The sequence below is a fragment of the Hirundo rustica genome, chromosome Z (assembly GCF_015227805.2).
Source record: "Hirundo rustica isolate bHirRus1 chromosome Z, bHirRus1.pri.v3, whole genome shotgun sequence".
In the NCBI taxonomy this organism is placed as follows: Eukaryota; Metazoa; Chordata; class Aves; order Passeriformes; family Hirundinidae; genus Hirundo; species Hirundo rustica.
The window spans coordinates 34,950,649-34,966,386 of record NC_053488.1 but is presented as its reverse complement, the minus strand read 5'-3'; the positions used below and the strand labels follow the sequence as shown (position 1 = coordinate 34,966,386).

Below are 15,738 nucleotides of genomic sequence, written 5' to 3'. Positions count from 1 at the left end.
AATTAATAAAGGAAAAATACAGTTAATGAAGATCTGCAGAAACAAGTTCTCAGCTAGTAATTTTGCTGCAGGAAGCAGAAGTTGATGGATAAACCAGATGTTTAAGAGTAGCCTGTAGCTAGATAACTGAACTTAGTTTGCTGATAAGCTTAAAGTTTGCATGGAAAATTGTTTTTCATCACTGCAGTCTGTTTCCTATTATCATGATTATTTTACAGCAAAAAACCTTGTAAGGTTTTACAGAAACCCAGGAAGGAAAAAAAAAAAAAAAAAGCTTGATTTTCAGAGCAGTGTCAAGTGTGCAGTGTGTTTCAAAAAGGTCTGATGCTGTGGACCATGTAAGAATCTCTCTTGATACTCTAAGGGTGTTGTATTGTTGATTGGGTTGGGTTTTGTTGCGTAGGGTTGATTCAGTTGTATGTAAGTGACATACACCCACACAGTCAGGTACAGAGTTTGCATTTTGACACTGTCTTTGAGAACTGGAGCTGATGTTGATTTAAGGAGAGCAGATGTTAATGGTGTTTTTCTCAAGCATTCTGTTCCCCAAATAAGCATCTCTCATCGTGAGAAAAGGCAACAAAGGGCAGTAAATCTGCCGGCTCTATTATGAAGGGCAACAATAGATTGACCTATGGAAAAAAAGCAACTGTTAGGCTTGGGTAGCCTGTGTGTGTAGAAACTGAGTGTTACAGACTGGATATTTCTGTTGTCATTTTTGAGAACAATTTGGTTCTCTCTTAATCATGAGGCAAAGAGAGTCAGAAAATGTTGTTTAGCCTGGAAAACACATCATGATAACATGCTTGTATAAAGTGTAAGCAAGTTTTCTTTTCAATAGTAGACCATTATTTCCTAATCCGATTTTTACTGTTCTTCTGTATGGCCACTTCTTTTTTTCTGTTCTCCATTAGCATTCCCTCTGCCCACATACCAGATTCGTACTTTGTCTCATGAACGCAGATGAGAGTGCAAGGATGTATCACTGAATATAGGAATCAGCCAAAAAGTATACTGAGACATGCAACCTGGCCACAGGAAGCAAGACTCTTTCGTACTGAAGAGCAAAATAGTACAGATCAAGATATACAGAAAATATAATTTTTTTATGGAGTAATGGGACTTCCTCATTAAATTAAAGGGAAATTTACACATTTTCTAACAATAGTAGGGGAAAAAAAGCTTAGAACTGTTCGTTGAATAGTATACACTGATTTTAATAACTCTTTAAAAATTCAGTTCTCTTTTGTAATTGGTAAATTTTAGATAATTTATCTTCATAACCAAGTGTACCTTTTGGTTCAATCACATTTACAATCTGCAGAGTTTTGATACATATGGAAAATGTTAGGATTAGCAGAATTTTAGTAACAGCATAGAAATTTAATTTGAGTCCCTATATTAAGACTTATTTTCTAAGGGAGATGAAAGAAAACTGTCTGAGGTTTTCTGGCATTTAGTGTGGTCTACTCAGGTATTTTGTTTTTCAATTCCACAGTGTCATTGCTTATTTGAAAAATGTTGCATCTTCAGTATGACAATGACAGAGTTGCCTTAGGTCCATTATAAACTTATTTGGGCTCTCATGTTGTATAGTCATTCAAACAAGGCATTGGAAACTTCTTGTTAGGCTTTAGCAAAGAACTGGACATGATGTAGTAGTGTGTATGGTGAGTGCAGTAGTAATTTCCACAATATTTGCCTCACTGACACCTGAAATTAAAGGTCTTTGAGTATTATTTGGCCCCACATTTTTTTTCATGACAGAATGCTTTAGGTAGTAACTAACTATAAGAGTTTTTCTAGGGGGAAAAAAAAAAAAAGTCTATTAAAATGTTATTTATTTTCTTCTTTTTTTTTTTTTTCTTCTTAGTCTGAACAGCCCAGTCCTGCCAGTTCCAGCTCCAGTTCCAGTTCCAGTTTTACACCATCTCAAAACAACAGACAACAAGGTACCAATAAAGGAAAATAAATTGAAAGGAATGCGTGAAATGAAGGGGCCAATAAAAACAGAACTTGTGGCATCTCATTACCTCTTCTCTTCTGTGGTTCACTTGCCAGAACTGGCCACAGTTTTGATTTAGAGACTTTTCTGCAGGTTGTTTTCAGATGTGGCTGTAAGGGCAAAATAGAAGGAGAGAAAGAAACTGTGAATCTGAGAAAAGGGTGTGAATATTGTTTGTTTTGAAGGACTAAGTACATGCTAGCCATTTAACAGAGGCTAAACCCAAAAGAGCTTCTGTTTCTGGGTTGTCCTTCTGCAAGATTAGGTAGCATGGCACCTCGCTCCATCTGAAGCCCTGGAAGAGTGTGGATTTCCCATGGGCAGCCAACAGAAACCTGTGAATGTGTTTATGTAGACCCTTTCAAAGGCTGTGATCATCCCATACTACTGGAAAGTTTTAAGAGCACACAGTATTCAAGTACATGGCAGGGAAGGATGATGGTTAGACTTAAAGGTTTGCATTTTGGTTTCCTGGCTAATAATTTCAGATTACTTGAAACTCAATAGAATGCATTTTTCTTTCTGGAGGCTTTGCCAGGGCATGTTTTCTGTAAATAAGGTGATATTCATTCTCCATGATCTATTAAACTATTTATTTCCTGGTTGGCTTCTTTCCCTGGTTTATAAGATTGTACAGCTGATACATTCTTAATGAGCTTTTGTTTTATTCTTTGGATAAGGAGCATTAAAAAAAATCAGCTTTTGACTAAACAGAATTGTTTGTTTTAGCCATGTATATTCCTCAATGCTAGACTTGATTTAAGGTTATGACAATACATTAGTGCCTCAGGCACACTGATTTTAAAAGGGATTGTCACGTGATGCATCTCTCTCCTACTGCCTTTCTGTAGGTGACTGGTACTGATTTTCTGATGTTTTCTGGCAGTGTTACTCCATGTGAAAGAAGGCAAGCGCTGAAGTGAACTGTGGTAATGACTGGCTTCAGGCAGTTGATATTTACTTAAGAATAAAAAGATATATTTCCTGCTGAACCCCCATTTTTGTTCTCATGAAAACCTTAGTGGTGTGAACTGTCCATTACAAGCTAAAAGACTGGATACCCACTTCTGCATCTGTTATCTTTGCTGGCAAAAAACTTGCTGACTTAAGTTGTTTCTTCTGAGTGGACTGGTCCCATCGTCTTTTCTGGATCATATATAAGATGTATCACATACTGTCGTTCAGTTCTTTATAGGTTCTCTACAGTAGATGGGAGATTCGTCCTGTGATGTGAACAGCTCTGAAGTGCAAATGGTGTATACATCTCTTTTTGCCACAGTAAATAGTGGTTCCTGCTTCTTTCTGGGAGTTCCAGAAACCCCAATTAACTAAGTATGTTCATTGCCCAGGCCATGAATTTGTGTATGAAAGGTATGGAGCACCAGGCATACCGTGTCATGTTCATGCTCTATGTTGTGCTCTGGTCAGAAGCGATGCTTTTTCCCTTAACTGGAAGTTACTTGCCAGGACTGCTGCTCTTTTTTTTTGTTGTTGCATTTAGATTCCCGTGTTCACTCAGGTGTCAAAAAAACGCAGCATGAGATTTTTTCACCTCTTTTTGCATAAGCAGTGGGCTAACCTGAGGTTCCTCAAGTTCTTCTGTCCTTAGGGCTTACTTTGATATTTATGTTTCCTTACCAAGAAAACTTGCTCATGGGCAACTCCTAATTTTCATTTTCTCATTAACTATTCTGATATCTTAGGGGGTAACAACTTTACAAACATTTAAAAAGGTTGTTACGGAATTTTAGAGTAAGTGTTATCAAAGAGTAGAAAAATTCTATCCATGATAGAAAAACAAAAACAAACAACAACAACAACAAAAAACCACAAACAAACAAACAAAAAAAACCCACCAAAAAAACCCCACAAAACCCCCCCCCTAAAAAACCGAAACAAACAAACACACACACCCCCACCCACCCCCCCCGAAAAAACAACCCAAAACACGACCTAAAAATTAATGCTTTGCTGATTGGTAGAAAAATCTGCTGAAAAGTTAGCTAGCAGTGTGCTTTTCAGACTCCCAGACATGGTCCTACTCTAAGTTAGAACTTGTGTGGATGACAGGTTGTTCAATTCTTATGTCAGTGATGGATGTATTTGAGGAGTCCAAATTTCTTTTTATTACTGCTGCTATAAAAGTCCTCTCCCTCCTTCAAGTGTCAGATGGTAAGTTATTCAGACTATGAATTGTCATTTGCAACGGAGCATTGTCTACCTGAGATGCAAACAGGGACAGAATGCAGCACAGCTCAGCTGCTTCTGCATATCAGCTGTGGGTGCATTGATCAAGAAGTACTTCCATGCTGTCACCTATAGAAATGTCTGGTCAACCAGGAGTTTGCCAATCAGCACCATCTGATTTTCTTTCCTATGGTGTGAAAGGGATTATCTCTCTGAACCTGTCCAAACTGTGCCGATTTATAAAAGTTGTAGGGCAGCCTTAGTGACAAATCATTCCAAATAACAGCTTTGAAGTCACTTGCACAAAACTAGTCAAAATGCCTATGCCCTGAACCTTGCTATGTCCATGAAACTGTTCTCTCCATGTATGGAGCACTGTCATAACCCTGTTATGAGTATGGCACTGACTGATAGATGTCTACCCTCTCTGCTGGCAGTCACTCCTTGACTCACTTTCCCCGTTAGCAAATAGAGAGTTGAAAGCTTTATCTCAGGCTCACAGTGTTCATGTTAGTACTGTGTATCTTGGGCTAAAGGAATTACAACCATAATAGTAATTGCTGTTCCTACAGCCATCCCTGGAGATTTCAATTGCTGCTTCATATCTTAGATATGTGGCATCAGGACATTTTTACTTTTTTCCCCTCTTCTAATCAGCCCATTCTTATTTCTAGTAGCTGTAGTGTTACACTTCCCAGATCTATTAAGCTTACTCCTCTTTCTGTAACTGTCTCTTAGGGCAAAAAGAAGGAAAATCAAAACCTAAACTGAGTTTAACGCAGTTTTGTGAGGAAGTCAAGCTTTGTACTTTCTAGTTAATTCAAGAAAGGTGATAACATGGTGTTGGGTTGTATTAATGCAATTTGTACTTATCAGCACGGATGAAATATGTACTCAACATGCAATTGACCCTGAAATAATGGGAACACCTTAAGTTAAAATATATAAAACCTAAGATAAAATGACTGCCTCGTATGGCACAATTTAGTCAGAGTGATTTGTTAGAACCAACTTCTTATACCTAACAAATGTGCTAATAATGATCAATATGTCCCTATAGATCTTTACTCACATATAATGACTATTTTACTTACTTCAACTGTAGTACAAATTGTGCAAAAAAATTGCAGGGGTGCAAATTGTTCTAACACTAGAACATGTGAGTCACTTCATTGAATAAGTCTGTTGAAGCTGAGTTGCTCATGTGAGTAAAGATTCACAAATACATGAACAGGTCCCTGCAGTATAATCCCCAGTGCATTACTTCAACTGTTTAAGGTTCTCCTATTTCAACAGTGTGTGGGAAAGATAGGCTTAAAAGCTGGGTAAATTGCCCACAACACTGCGAAGTAAACGTAATTGTATTATATTGTCTCTGTTGTTTCAGGTCCATTGAGGACTATAATGAAAGATCTGCATTCAGATGAAGATGAATCAGATGAAGCAGATGAGAAGGACAATGATTCTGAGTTGGAACAACCTTTAAATACACGAGGAGGAAGCAGGAGTCGCAGGTGAGTGTCTCATGACTGCAAGTGGCCTGCTGACCAAGACATTTAGTGCTTATTAGTAACAAGGTGGGGTCTGGTGTTCTGAGTGCTGAGTAGCAAATGGGCAGAAAAATCATTCTTCCTAAAGCATCTGCACATAAAAGAGCCCCTTTTAAGCACTAACACAACTAGCCATTCATGATACAAACTCTTCCTGTACCAATGCAGGTATGATGATGCTCATTTGTTTGACTTTACTTGATTTCATACCATTGTGAGTTGAGAGAAAGAGTTATTACTCCTTGGCCTAAATTAGAGAAAATTGTCCTTCAACTGTTGAATAAGTTATTCTGTAGTCACAAGACTATGCATAGAATAGCTTACTGGTTTTAGATTAAGTTGTTAAATTGAATCCAAATCAATGAAGTTTGAATTTCAAGTAAGTTCTGAGCTACATGCAGTAAATAATGCATGAAAGTGCATTGGAAGGTAAAGCAAGCATCTGTCACAGAAATTTTTAAAATTTTTGATTTTTAAAAGAAACTTCTGCATCCTTGCTGCAACCTGCAGAAGGCATTCCAAACTTCATCTGGTATTCAGGCAGCTTGAGGCTTCATCCAAACAGTGTTCAAGATTATGGAAGACCTGAAACTACCTCTCTCAAACACTCTTCATATTAGGTTCTTTACGTAATTCAGAGGGTTTTCCTGTTAGTGCATATAGCACCTGAGTGCCAGCGTCAGCTACTGCTTGAATAGGAAGATAACAGAAAAACTTTGTTGAATGTCAGCTGCTTCCCTGGTGTACTTTAGCATCTGGAATCAAGGAAAAAAAGACTGAGGTAACTAGCTGTTTGAGAACTTGTTGGCATCAATGATTGTATAAAAGATTATTTCAAGCTCAGCTTGTCTCCAGGTGTGGAGATTTTGTTTCAGTTTTTTAATGGAACTTTAGGGCTATTGTTTATCTACTTCTTTTCATCCCAAATAACTAATGGGTTTTTTTCCAAACACAAAAATATTCCCTGTTGTTCATAAGTAAATGAAGGGTGAAACTGACTCGGAGCTGGGCTTTATGTGACATCTCCTGAGATGCTAAGGTTTTAAATTTTAATCAGGAAAAAGTGTGTTACTTTTGACAATAAATGAGGAACATGTAAAGCATGTATTCAAGTGGGAAGTACAGCTGTTTGGAAAGCTTTTAGAAGAGCAGAAAAGTATCCCTAAAGACTGCTTCCTTCTTTGACAGAGCTGAGAACTGAGATAGGGAGAAGTAGTGAATTTTGTAGGTGTTTAACCATTTCTGTAACATTAGGTGCTGTCAGCTGGACACTTTGTCTCAGTTAAGTGCAGACAGACTGCCTTCCCCTTCTTTGTGCTACAAAGCATTTTTTCTGGAGAGTAGGCCTGCTCAGATGCCTCTCTTCCATGTGACCTTGATTAACAATAGCTTGCTTAGCAAGGGATTGATTGGTCATTGTAAGTCCCTATCTCAAAGTCCAAGATTGGCTCGCCCCATTTGACAGCCCTTTGTCTGCAGGTATAATGCTGTGGCTCTTTTTTTCAACAGGGTTAGTTTGAGTGATGGCAGCGACAGTGATAGCAGCTCAGCTTCCTCACCACTGCATCATGATCCAGCACCACCGGTACTGAAAACCAGCAACAGCCAGGTAAAAAAAAAAAAAAGGCATTTTGGCTTTGTATTAGCAGTAGACACAGTTAATGTCGAACTCAAGAGTTTATTGATTCATCTCTTCTCCTCTCCCCCATCAGTATTTGTGGTATATCTTCATGAGACTAGATGGGCACTGATGGCAAAAAGAAAGAGCCTGCTCTTTCTCCAGGAGGGAAAATATTGCTTTATTCTCCAGTCCTGTCCTGCCTTGGCTGGAGACTTTTCCCGATCGCTTTCCAGTGCCAGAGTGCCAAGGCCCTGCCCGCGCTCGGGCTTCTTCCCCAGGGGGCAGGGCCCAGAGGCAGGGACAAGACACTGCCCAACAGGGATAAAGTGGGAGTGGAAGAGAGTTGGGTTACAGCTGGGTGAGGACAAACCACCTGATACAGATTACAAATCCGATGAAACACAATATAAACTCAATTAATGCATTACAACATTATCCCTTTTCTTATTAAATTGAGAAGGAGGAAGGCTCGGTTTGTGGGAGATGCTCAAAGTTCGGACCTTGAGTACCTTTAAAGTTGTAGAAGAAAAATGACCTTTAGTGCAAACAAGTATTTACCTAGAAAGATACAGTATTTTTTTACTGCAGTAGAAGACACAATAGTTTTTACTTTGCATCAGAGTACTTGTTCCAGATTTGTAAGAGGTTGTTGTAATATGGTTGTTATTTCTGAGATAGCCACATAGGGTAGTTTGGCTTTTCAATGAAAATAAAGTAATTTACCTAGAGTTGAAAAATACTCGAGGGACAAATGAGAATTAGCTTTTGGGCGGTACTTCACCCCCAGTAAGTAGGACTCTCTAAATATAAAATTAAGTATAAAAACTTAGATTCTTTACAAAATAAAATACATTTGTCAGTTATTTTAGGGAGGCATGATTCATTCCCAGAGTCGATTGTATCATCCGCAAAGCTGTTAGGACACATCCTGGCAATAAATGGCTACTTACAGTAGCCATATGATATTGTTACAATAGCATCTAGGTGCACTAACACAAATTTGTGGTTTAGAGGGTGAGTTTCATGGGCGGGTCTTTTCTATATCTCTTCTTTATAATTGCTTCAATTATCTGGTAGATACTATTTACTTGCCCTTGTTTTTCTATTAATATTTCAAATACAAGCTATAGTACAAACCCCAAATATTATTTTTCATGTTAGCTAGGTTCAAAAACACTGTGGGGAAGAAAACCCCACAAACTATGAAGCACTTTGTTCACTGAGAGAAGGTAATTCCATGTCCAGAAAATATTCTTATTTTCTCCCACTGCAGGCTCTTCTAAGTTGCCTATACAAAAGTTACAAATTTTTAAGAGACAGTCTTGAGGTTAAAAAGCTGTCTGTAGGGATTAAAATTTAAAACCTTAGCATCTCAGGAGATGTCACATATAGCCCAGCTCCGAGTCAGTTTCACCCTTCATTTACTTATGAACAACAGGGAATATTTTTGTGTTTGGAAAAAAACCCATTAGTTATTTGGGATGAAAAGAAGTAGATAAACAATAGCCCTAAAGTTCCATTAAAAAACTGAAACAAAATCTCCACACCTGGAGACAAGCTGAGCTTGAAATAATCTTTTATACAATCATTGATGCCAACAAGTTCTCAAACAGCTAGTTACCTCAGTCTTTTTTTCCTTGATTCCAGATGCTAAAGTACACCAGGGAAGCAGCTGACATTCAGCAAAGTTTTTCTGTTATCTTCCTATTCAAGCAGTAGCTGACGCTGGCATTCAGGTGCTATATGCACTAACAGGAAAACCCTCTGAATTACGTAAAGAACCTAATATGAAGAGTGTTTGAGAGAGGTAGTTTCAGGTCTTCCATAATCTTGAACACTGTTTGGTTGAAGCCTCAAGCTGCCTGAATACCAGATGAAGTTTGGAATGCCTTCTGCAGGTTGCAGCAAGGATGCAGAAGTTTCTTTTAAAAATCAAAAAATTTAAAAATTTCTGTGACAGATACTTGCTTTACCTTATGTGCATTTACTGACCACATAAGCACAAGAAATATAAAACAATCTGTCTGTGGATTGTTGTTTAATGAAGACTGGTTTCTAAAGAGCCAATGCACTTGTTAAGTAATGTTAAAACTCAATATCAGCCCACTCAGTCATGTCTTCTGTGTTCCTTTACCTGTTGATGATGTAGTAGAAGGTCTACCTCCATGTTAAACACTCCAAACAAAAGCTGCTTGTCAGCTAAAATACCTTCATATACCCTCTTCCATTTCTTTAATTGAGCTAAATTTTGTAATCAAGCTGTAAACTGGAAATTTCTGCAAGTATTGTGAGAATGCAAACTGTGTGAACTATAGCCGCATTTGAAATTTCCTTCTTGGTAGCTTAGTGCTGCCAGGATGATACTTTTTATTGATCAAATAAGGTTTGTGTTGGCTAAGTCCTGAAGAGCTAAAACAGAGTTTGTATTTGTATTAGCCTCCTCAGATATGATTAGTGATATATCTCATCTGTAGGGTGCTTATGATGTTAAATTTTAACTGCATATCAAGAACACTGTAAGGTAGCTGCTCTTTCACATATACTGTGTTCTTGACAAGGTTCTATTTGAATCCAAGGATTTTCTTCCTGTGAAAACAATAAATGCATCTAAAAGGTACTGAATCCATGATTAAAGGTTTGGGTTTTTGTAGGGTTGGGTGAGGGTTTTTTCCAAGACAAAACTTTTCTACTATAGCAGTAACCCTAGAGGGTGTTGAACAGAACTACTAGAACTACTGTGCTTCAAAAATGTATGTTTTGATTCTGAACATGCATCACTCTTGGCTAAGTAAGTCAAGTAAGGTTAATTCAGATTTGCAGTCACCCCCTGGAGTGGGATAGAGAAATAGCTGTTTTCCAGGTGTATTCTTAAGACGCTGGTCAGCTGAGGGAAGACATAAGCAATTTAACTATTTATACCAAGCGAAGGAGATACGAGAGAGGACTTGGGGGAAAACATCAGTAAAGCTTCCAGACAACTTATTCTTACACACTTTATTTCCTTGTTTTAATTAACGAGTTTTATTCTGTATGGTGGCTGTTGGGTATGGTTTTGGAGTTAATTGTGCTAGTGATGTTGGTCTCACTTACAATGGAATGTGAAATATAATCTCCCATTATCTGTGAATATTTAGTTTTCTTTGATGTTTTTCAGAAGAACTGGTTATTTTCTAGGTTAGGAATGATATAATGATTTTTCTTTGAACTTCAAGAAAGTGTTCTCTGTGGAAAAAACTGAAAGAACAATCAACAGTTCTTTTTCTCACAAATATTTCTGCCTTTAATCCTAAAAGTTTCAAATCAAGCGTGGTGTCTTCCTGCTTGCTGATGTGCTCTTCTTGGATCTGTTTCAGTATCAGATGAAGCAGTCTTGGCTTGTGTGAGTGGCAATGAGGGAAGTGCAGAAGAAATTACTGTCAATCACTTTCTTTTTCAGTTATAACTCATGCGATTATTTCAAGGACTGTTTGAAAACCTCTGTTGTCAAAGAGGCAAGATAGTATTGAGGTGAAAAAGAAGAACAGGAAAAGTACAGTGATAATATGACATTTTGAAGGCACTGCAGCATTATTTTGTGACTGCTGAGTGACCTCTTATCCTACAATCATGTGAAAGATAGAGGGGGAAGAGTGTTGAAAAGGCTTTAAGTGACATAAAATTTGTTCTTTTAAGGATTAATTATGTCACTATCACCTCATTCTAGTGTGAAAATGTACTTCCCTCTAGCCACCCCCCAGCTCTCGCTAGCTCAGTTATTCAGGGGTTTTAGGGAAATATATTTCAGAGAGACAGAATAGAGATTTCAAAAGAGTGGCTCTCACCCCCATCTTCCGTCCAAGCTTTATTCTCAATGTGATGTTCCAGGAGGCCAAGGAGAGAGAGAGAGAACCAGGAAGAAACAGGGGTATATCTAGTTTTTGGCCAAGGAAAGATACTGGCCCTGAGCCAATAGGGTCAGGAGTAGGTATGATAGGGAAAAAGGGTTGAACTACATAGCACAGGTTTCAGGGGGACTCTGAGGGCAAAAACTATTCCTCAGAGGAACACAACACTAGTGCCCCAGCATTTTCTGCTATAAGTTACTTTTTGTTCTGAAAAATATGAGTGAGTTATACGGATTAAAGAATGAAAGGCTCAGTTTTGAGTTTTTGTTAGTAACAGCAGAATTTCCATATATAGTTGTATCCAGTGCTGCATTTAATTTTTACAGTATTTTCTTTCTTTTCCAGATTTTAGAAGTGAAAAGTCCAATAAAACAAAACAAAACAGATAAACAAATGAAGAATGGGGATTGTGATAAGGTAAATAACAATGAGGTAGCAATAAACTACTCCAGAATATGATACTAATACCAAATACCAACTTTTGTTATGGAATGAAAATCTTAGTACATCTTTGCTTTGGATTCCTTTAGGTGCAGATCTTTCTCTGCTTTCTTTCTGGATTTCTTTTATCTTCTCTCATATTTTGAATTTTTTCCCCTTCTTTTCAATCAGGTGATTTGGCAAATTTCACCAGTTGGAAATCTTCCATCTGTTTATTTTATATACTGTCCACCATGAGTTTGTATTGTGCTTCACAGAGAAATGAGACGTAGATGAGAATTCACAGATACATTCCTGGCCTGCAAGTCGGTCAGTTAGGGGGAAAAAAATTATCTGTTTTCCAGAATCCTTTCTGAATGTTGTGCATTAGGAAGTGGCAGTGTGATTTAGCATGTTAACTAAAATGATATGAGGTAACTGTCACCATTTAACACTGAGATAGTTTGATTTAAAATCTGTCTGTGGGCAAGAACTCGCAATCCTTCCACAACTGAACATAGCACAGTTGCCCACTATGGACACGTTTCTCTGAAAGCTTGTATTTTGCTGGTATTAGTGTCAATTTTGTGATAACATGCGGCAAAAGATGGAAGTTGCAGCATCTAGATTTTTAGTGTCTGGATTTTTATCTGCAGTACCTAGATTTTTAGTGCTCTGATATTTTGGTTGCTTAGGTTGAGTGCTGTATCTCTTTCTGCTTACAAGCAAAACAAAAAAAAAAAACAGGGAGGTTTTTGATGGCTCAGGCTGAAAGAAGGTGATAATAAGGTGGAGAGATGGGACATCCCAGGGAAGAAGTGCTGGAATTTACCTGTGGATTAATCTTGCTTAGTCTTTATTTTCTTATATCTCCCTGTTGACACAAAAGAAATAATTACATACCTCTGGAGAAAAGGATTGATTTGATTTTGAGTCTTTGGGTTTAGTTCTTACAGAGAAAGGTGGCATATGTTTTCTAAAGATGCTGTTTTGGCATCCCCAGTCTTTTGATGCTTTTTGGCTCAGCTGAGATACAGAGATTATCTTCTACGGCAAATGACTACCTATGAAGATTTCTGTCAGTGTAAAGTATCTTAACAAAACCATAAAAAAATTATACTTGTGTTGTATTAAGCTGGAGAATGTCAGACTATTAATAAAAAAATACCCCTCAAAGAAGAGTTTGTTCTTATGTCATGTCCTGTGTGTGGTTTTGGATGCCGTACTCTAAGAAGGATTTAAAGCTATTAGAGAGCACCCAAATGTGGGCTGGAAGGATAGGGAAGGGCCTAGAGGGGAAGGTTTACAAGGAGCCTCTGGGGTCACTTGATCTGTTGAGCCTGGAGGAGAGAGCCTGCAGTGGGAGAACTTACTGACTGAGGGGAAGAATCCTGAGGGGAAGAGGAGGGGCGGGCACTGATCTCTTCTCAATGGTGACCAGTGACAGGACCTGAGGAAATGTCTTGAAGCTGAGTCAGGAGGGGCTGGATATTAGAAAAAGGTTCTTCCCCCAGGGGGTCGCCAGGCCCTGGAATGGGCTCCCCAGCAAACTGGTCACAGCACCAGCCTGACAGAGTTCAAGAAGCCCAGAGAATGGACAATGGTCTCAGGCACTGGCTGTGACCCTTGGCGTTGTCCTGTGCAGAGCCAGGAGTTGGACTCAGTGATCTCTCTGGGTCTCTTCCAGCTCAGAATATTATTTAATTCCAAGATTTAAAATAAGATTTCTATTTGTACTGGTTTTGAAGACGTTTGAAATTTATGAATTACATTGCTATGACTTAATTAACAAGTTGTTTATGGGGGGGAAATTTGTTTCTAGGCGTATCTTGATGAACTAGTAGAGCTCCACAGAAGATTAATGACATTGAGAGAGAGACATGTACTGCAGCAGGTGAGAAACATTCTCATGCACTATCACAGTGGGCTCATTGAAATTCTGAAGTTACCTTTTTTTTTTTTTTGCTTTCATTTAAAACTATGTAATCAGTTATCGGTTAAAAATTCTGCTGTCAATTTTAAAAGCCTTCAAGCCTGTATAGTCCATAGAAGTCCATTACTTCATACACTGCAGCTTGGGGAATTTTTTTTTTTTGCACTTTATTAAGTGTGCAACTGTGTTGTCTCTCTAAATGACAGATTTTTAAAAAATTCCTGAAATAAATTTTTCATCAATTTGTTGTTATGGTTCTTAATATACTGTATCAACAATTATGAAAGCAGGATGGTAGAATAGATATAGGTGTGCACCATGACTTAATAAAAATCTTGTTGCTTCTTTCCTGGAAATGACCAGCCTTGTCTCAGAGACAGCTGAAGTGGGGTTTTTTCAATGGCAAGCAAAAGCCATAGAATTCAACACAAAGCTCACTTTGAAGCCAAGCGTAATATATTTGTTGAATCTTCTGAAGTCATAGATTGAGTATAATAGGAAAGTGTCCAAACCAAAAAGGCTCCAAATTTATTGAAATGTTATGCAATAGCAAAGAAAGTATTCTTGTTTTTGGTGGTAATGTCAGGTACTATTGGATTGCAAATTGTGAAGATTAAACAGTAAGCGCTGTCAACGAAGTAGATGCAATTGTAGCACAGATGGTTCTGCTACATTCAGCACAATTATGTCCCAGTTCAGAGATGTTGTAATGAGGAAAATTTTTTGCTGCTTCCAAATGATTGCAATCATTTGTCGAATTTCTTGACTAAATGTGTTAACAATATTTTGCAAGCTCCAGCATTAACCATATTTTAAGTTCAGGCTCCATATTGTGCGTAAAGATGAGAAAACTATTGAGAGGTCATTGAAAAGGAAAATCTTGGTTAAGGATATTCTTAATTGAAGATGAATTCTGGTAGCTTTGTCAGATTTTGTCTTATAACACATAGGGATGCATATTGGTTACCCTTCATATTTAATGTACTGTTGCCTCCCAAGTTTCCTTTTCCTACCAAGCAAAGTATGGTTTCAGAGTAGTGGCCGAGCCAAATTTTTATCTACATCGGGAAATTATTTTGCAGGAGGCTAAAATATTTGCAACACCCTATCCACTTCACATTATTAATTGATTCTCAAAGAGTTCACATTAAAATTGAATATGGAAAAGCCACTGTGTTGTAAGTTCCCACCCTGTCTTTGCTTCCTGAGCACTCAATTGCTCATTTATCCAAGGCATAGCTTCCAAATGGCATCACTTCTGATACACATCCGTGGCCAGTACTGCTGTTATCAGTGCAGAACTGAGCCACTGTCCCAGCCTGGGTAGTCAGGCCATGAACTCAGCTTTCACTGGGGCTCTTTTGACAGCCTGCAGACCACAGGGCTTACATAGCTTCATGTGGAATTTTGAAAAAGAAAATCAACTTCAAAACATTTTGGGCCAAGCAAATATAAAAACAAGCAAGAAACTTTCTCTTTTTTCCCATGATGGTGGTCTAGAGCTTTTGAAATCCTGACAGGATATGCCTGGAGTAGCCAGATTTGACTCCATACTGAGCCTGCCCTGAGCAGGGACTGGGACTAGCAAAATCCTTTCCAACTGGAATTATTCAGCCATCCTAAGAAATATTTTTGATGTAAGTAAAATCAAGGTGAACCCCTCATTCTCTTTCTCACTGTCAGCATTAATTTGGTGGTGAGGACATTTGTCTTTGTTAGAAAAATAATGCATTTGCCCACTAAATTGTGTTCATTCTAATATTGGAGTACTGTTACAGTAAATTCGTGGGAAGTTACTAATACAAGGAAAAATTGTGTGAAAAGAAACATAACTGAACTGGAAATTTAGAGTATCCTATTCTGAGTAATTGAAAAAGAGCGATATTTACTTGTGTATTTTAAACTAGACTTTTTTTTTCTCTTGAGACAATTTATCAAACTAGAGAAAGCATTCATTCACGAACTTTGCTTCACAACTTGCATTAGGGGTGAGGCATTTTAATGCTGTAATCCATGATTACTTATACATTATTGTTTACATAATGAGAGTTTGTTTGATGTAGAACTTGTGTTGCCTTCCTAGGGGAAATTGTTCTTGCAGATTTGTTTTCCGGGTTTCAGAGCATTTGCAGGCTGTT

The 15,738-nt window shown here is 38.0% G+C and overlaps 1 protein-coding gene across 3 annotated transcripts in view; it reads left to right on the top strand.

Annotated features, from left to right (window-relative positions):
- MLLT3 (MLLT3 super elongation complex subunit) overlaps positions 1-15,738 on the top strand; it is a 129,355-nt gene that overhangs the window by 105,675 nt on the left and 7,942 nt on the right. For 2 of the 3 annotated variants that reach the window (XM_040090703.2, XM_040090701.2), the window contains 5 exons: positions 1,874-1,952; positions 5,580-5,706; positions 7,252-7,351; positions 11,593-11,664; positions 13,490-13,561. In XM_040090703.2, the coding sequence (XP_039946637.1) occupies positions 1,874-1,952; positions 5,580-5,706; positions 7,252-7,351; positions 11,593-11,664; positions 13,490-13,561 (450 nt within the window). The remainder of the gene's footprint in view (positions 1-1,873; positions 1,953-5,579; positions 5,707-7,251; positions 7,352-11,592; positions 11,665-13,489; positions 13,562-15,738) is intronic. The other variant, XM_040090702.2, reaches the window with a different exon arrangement.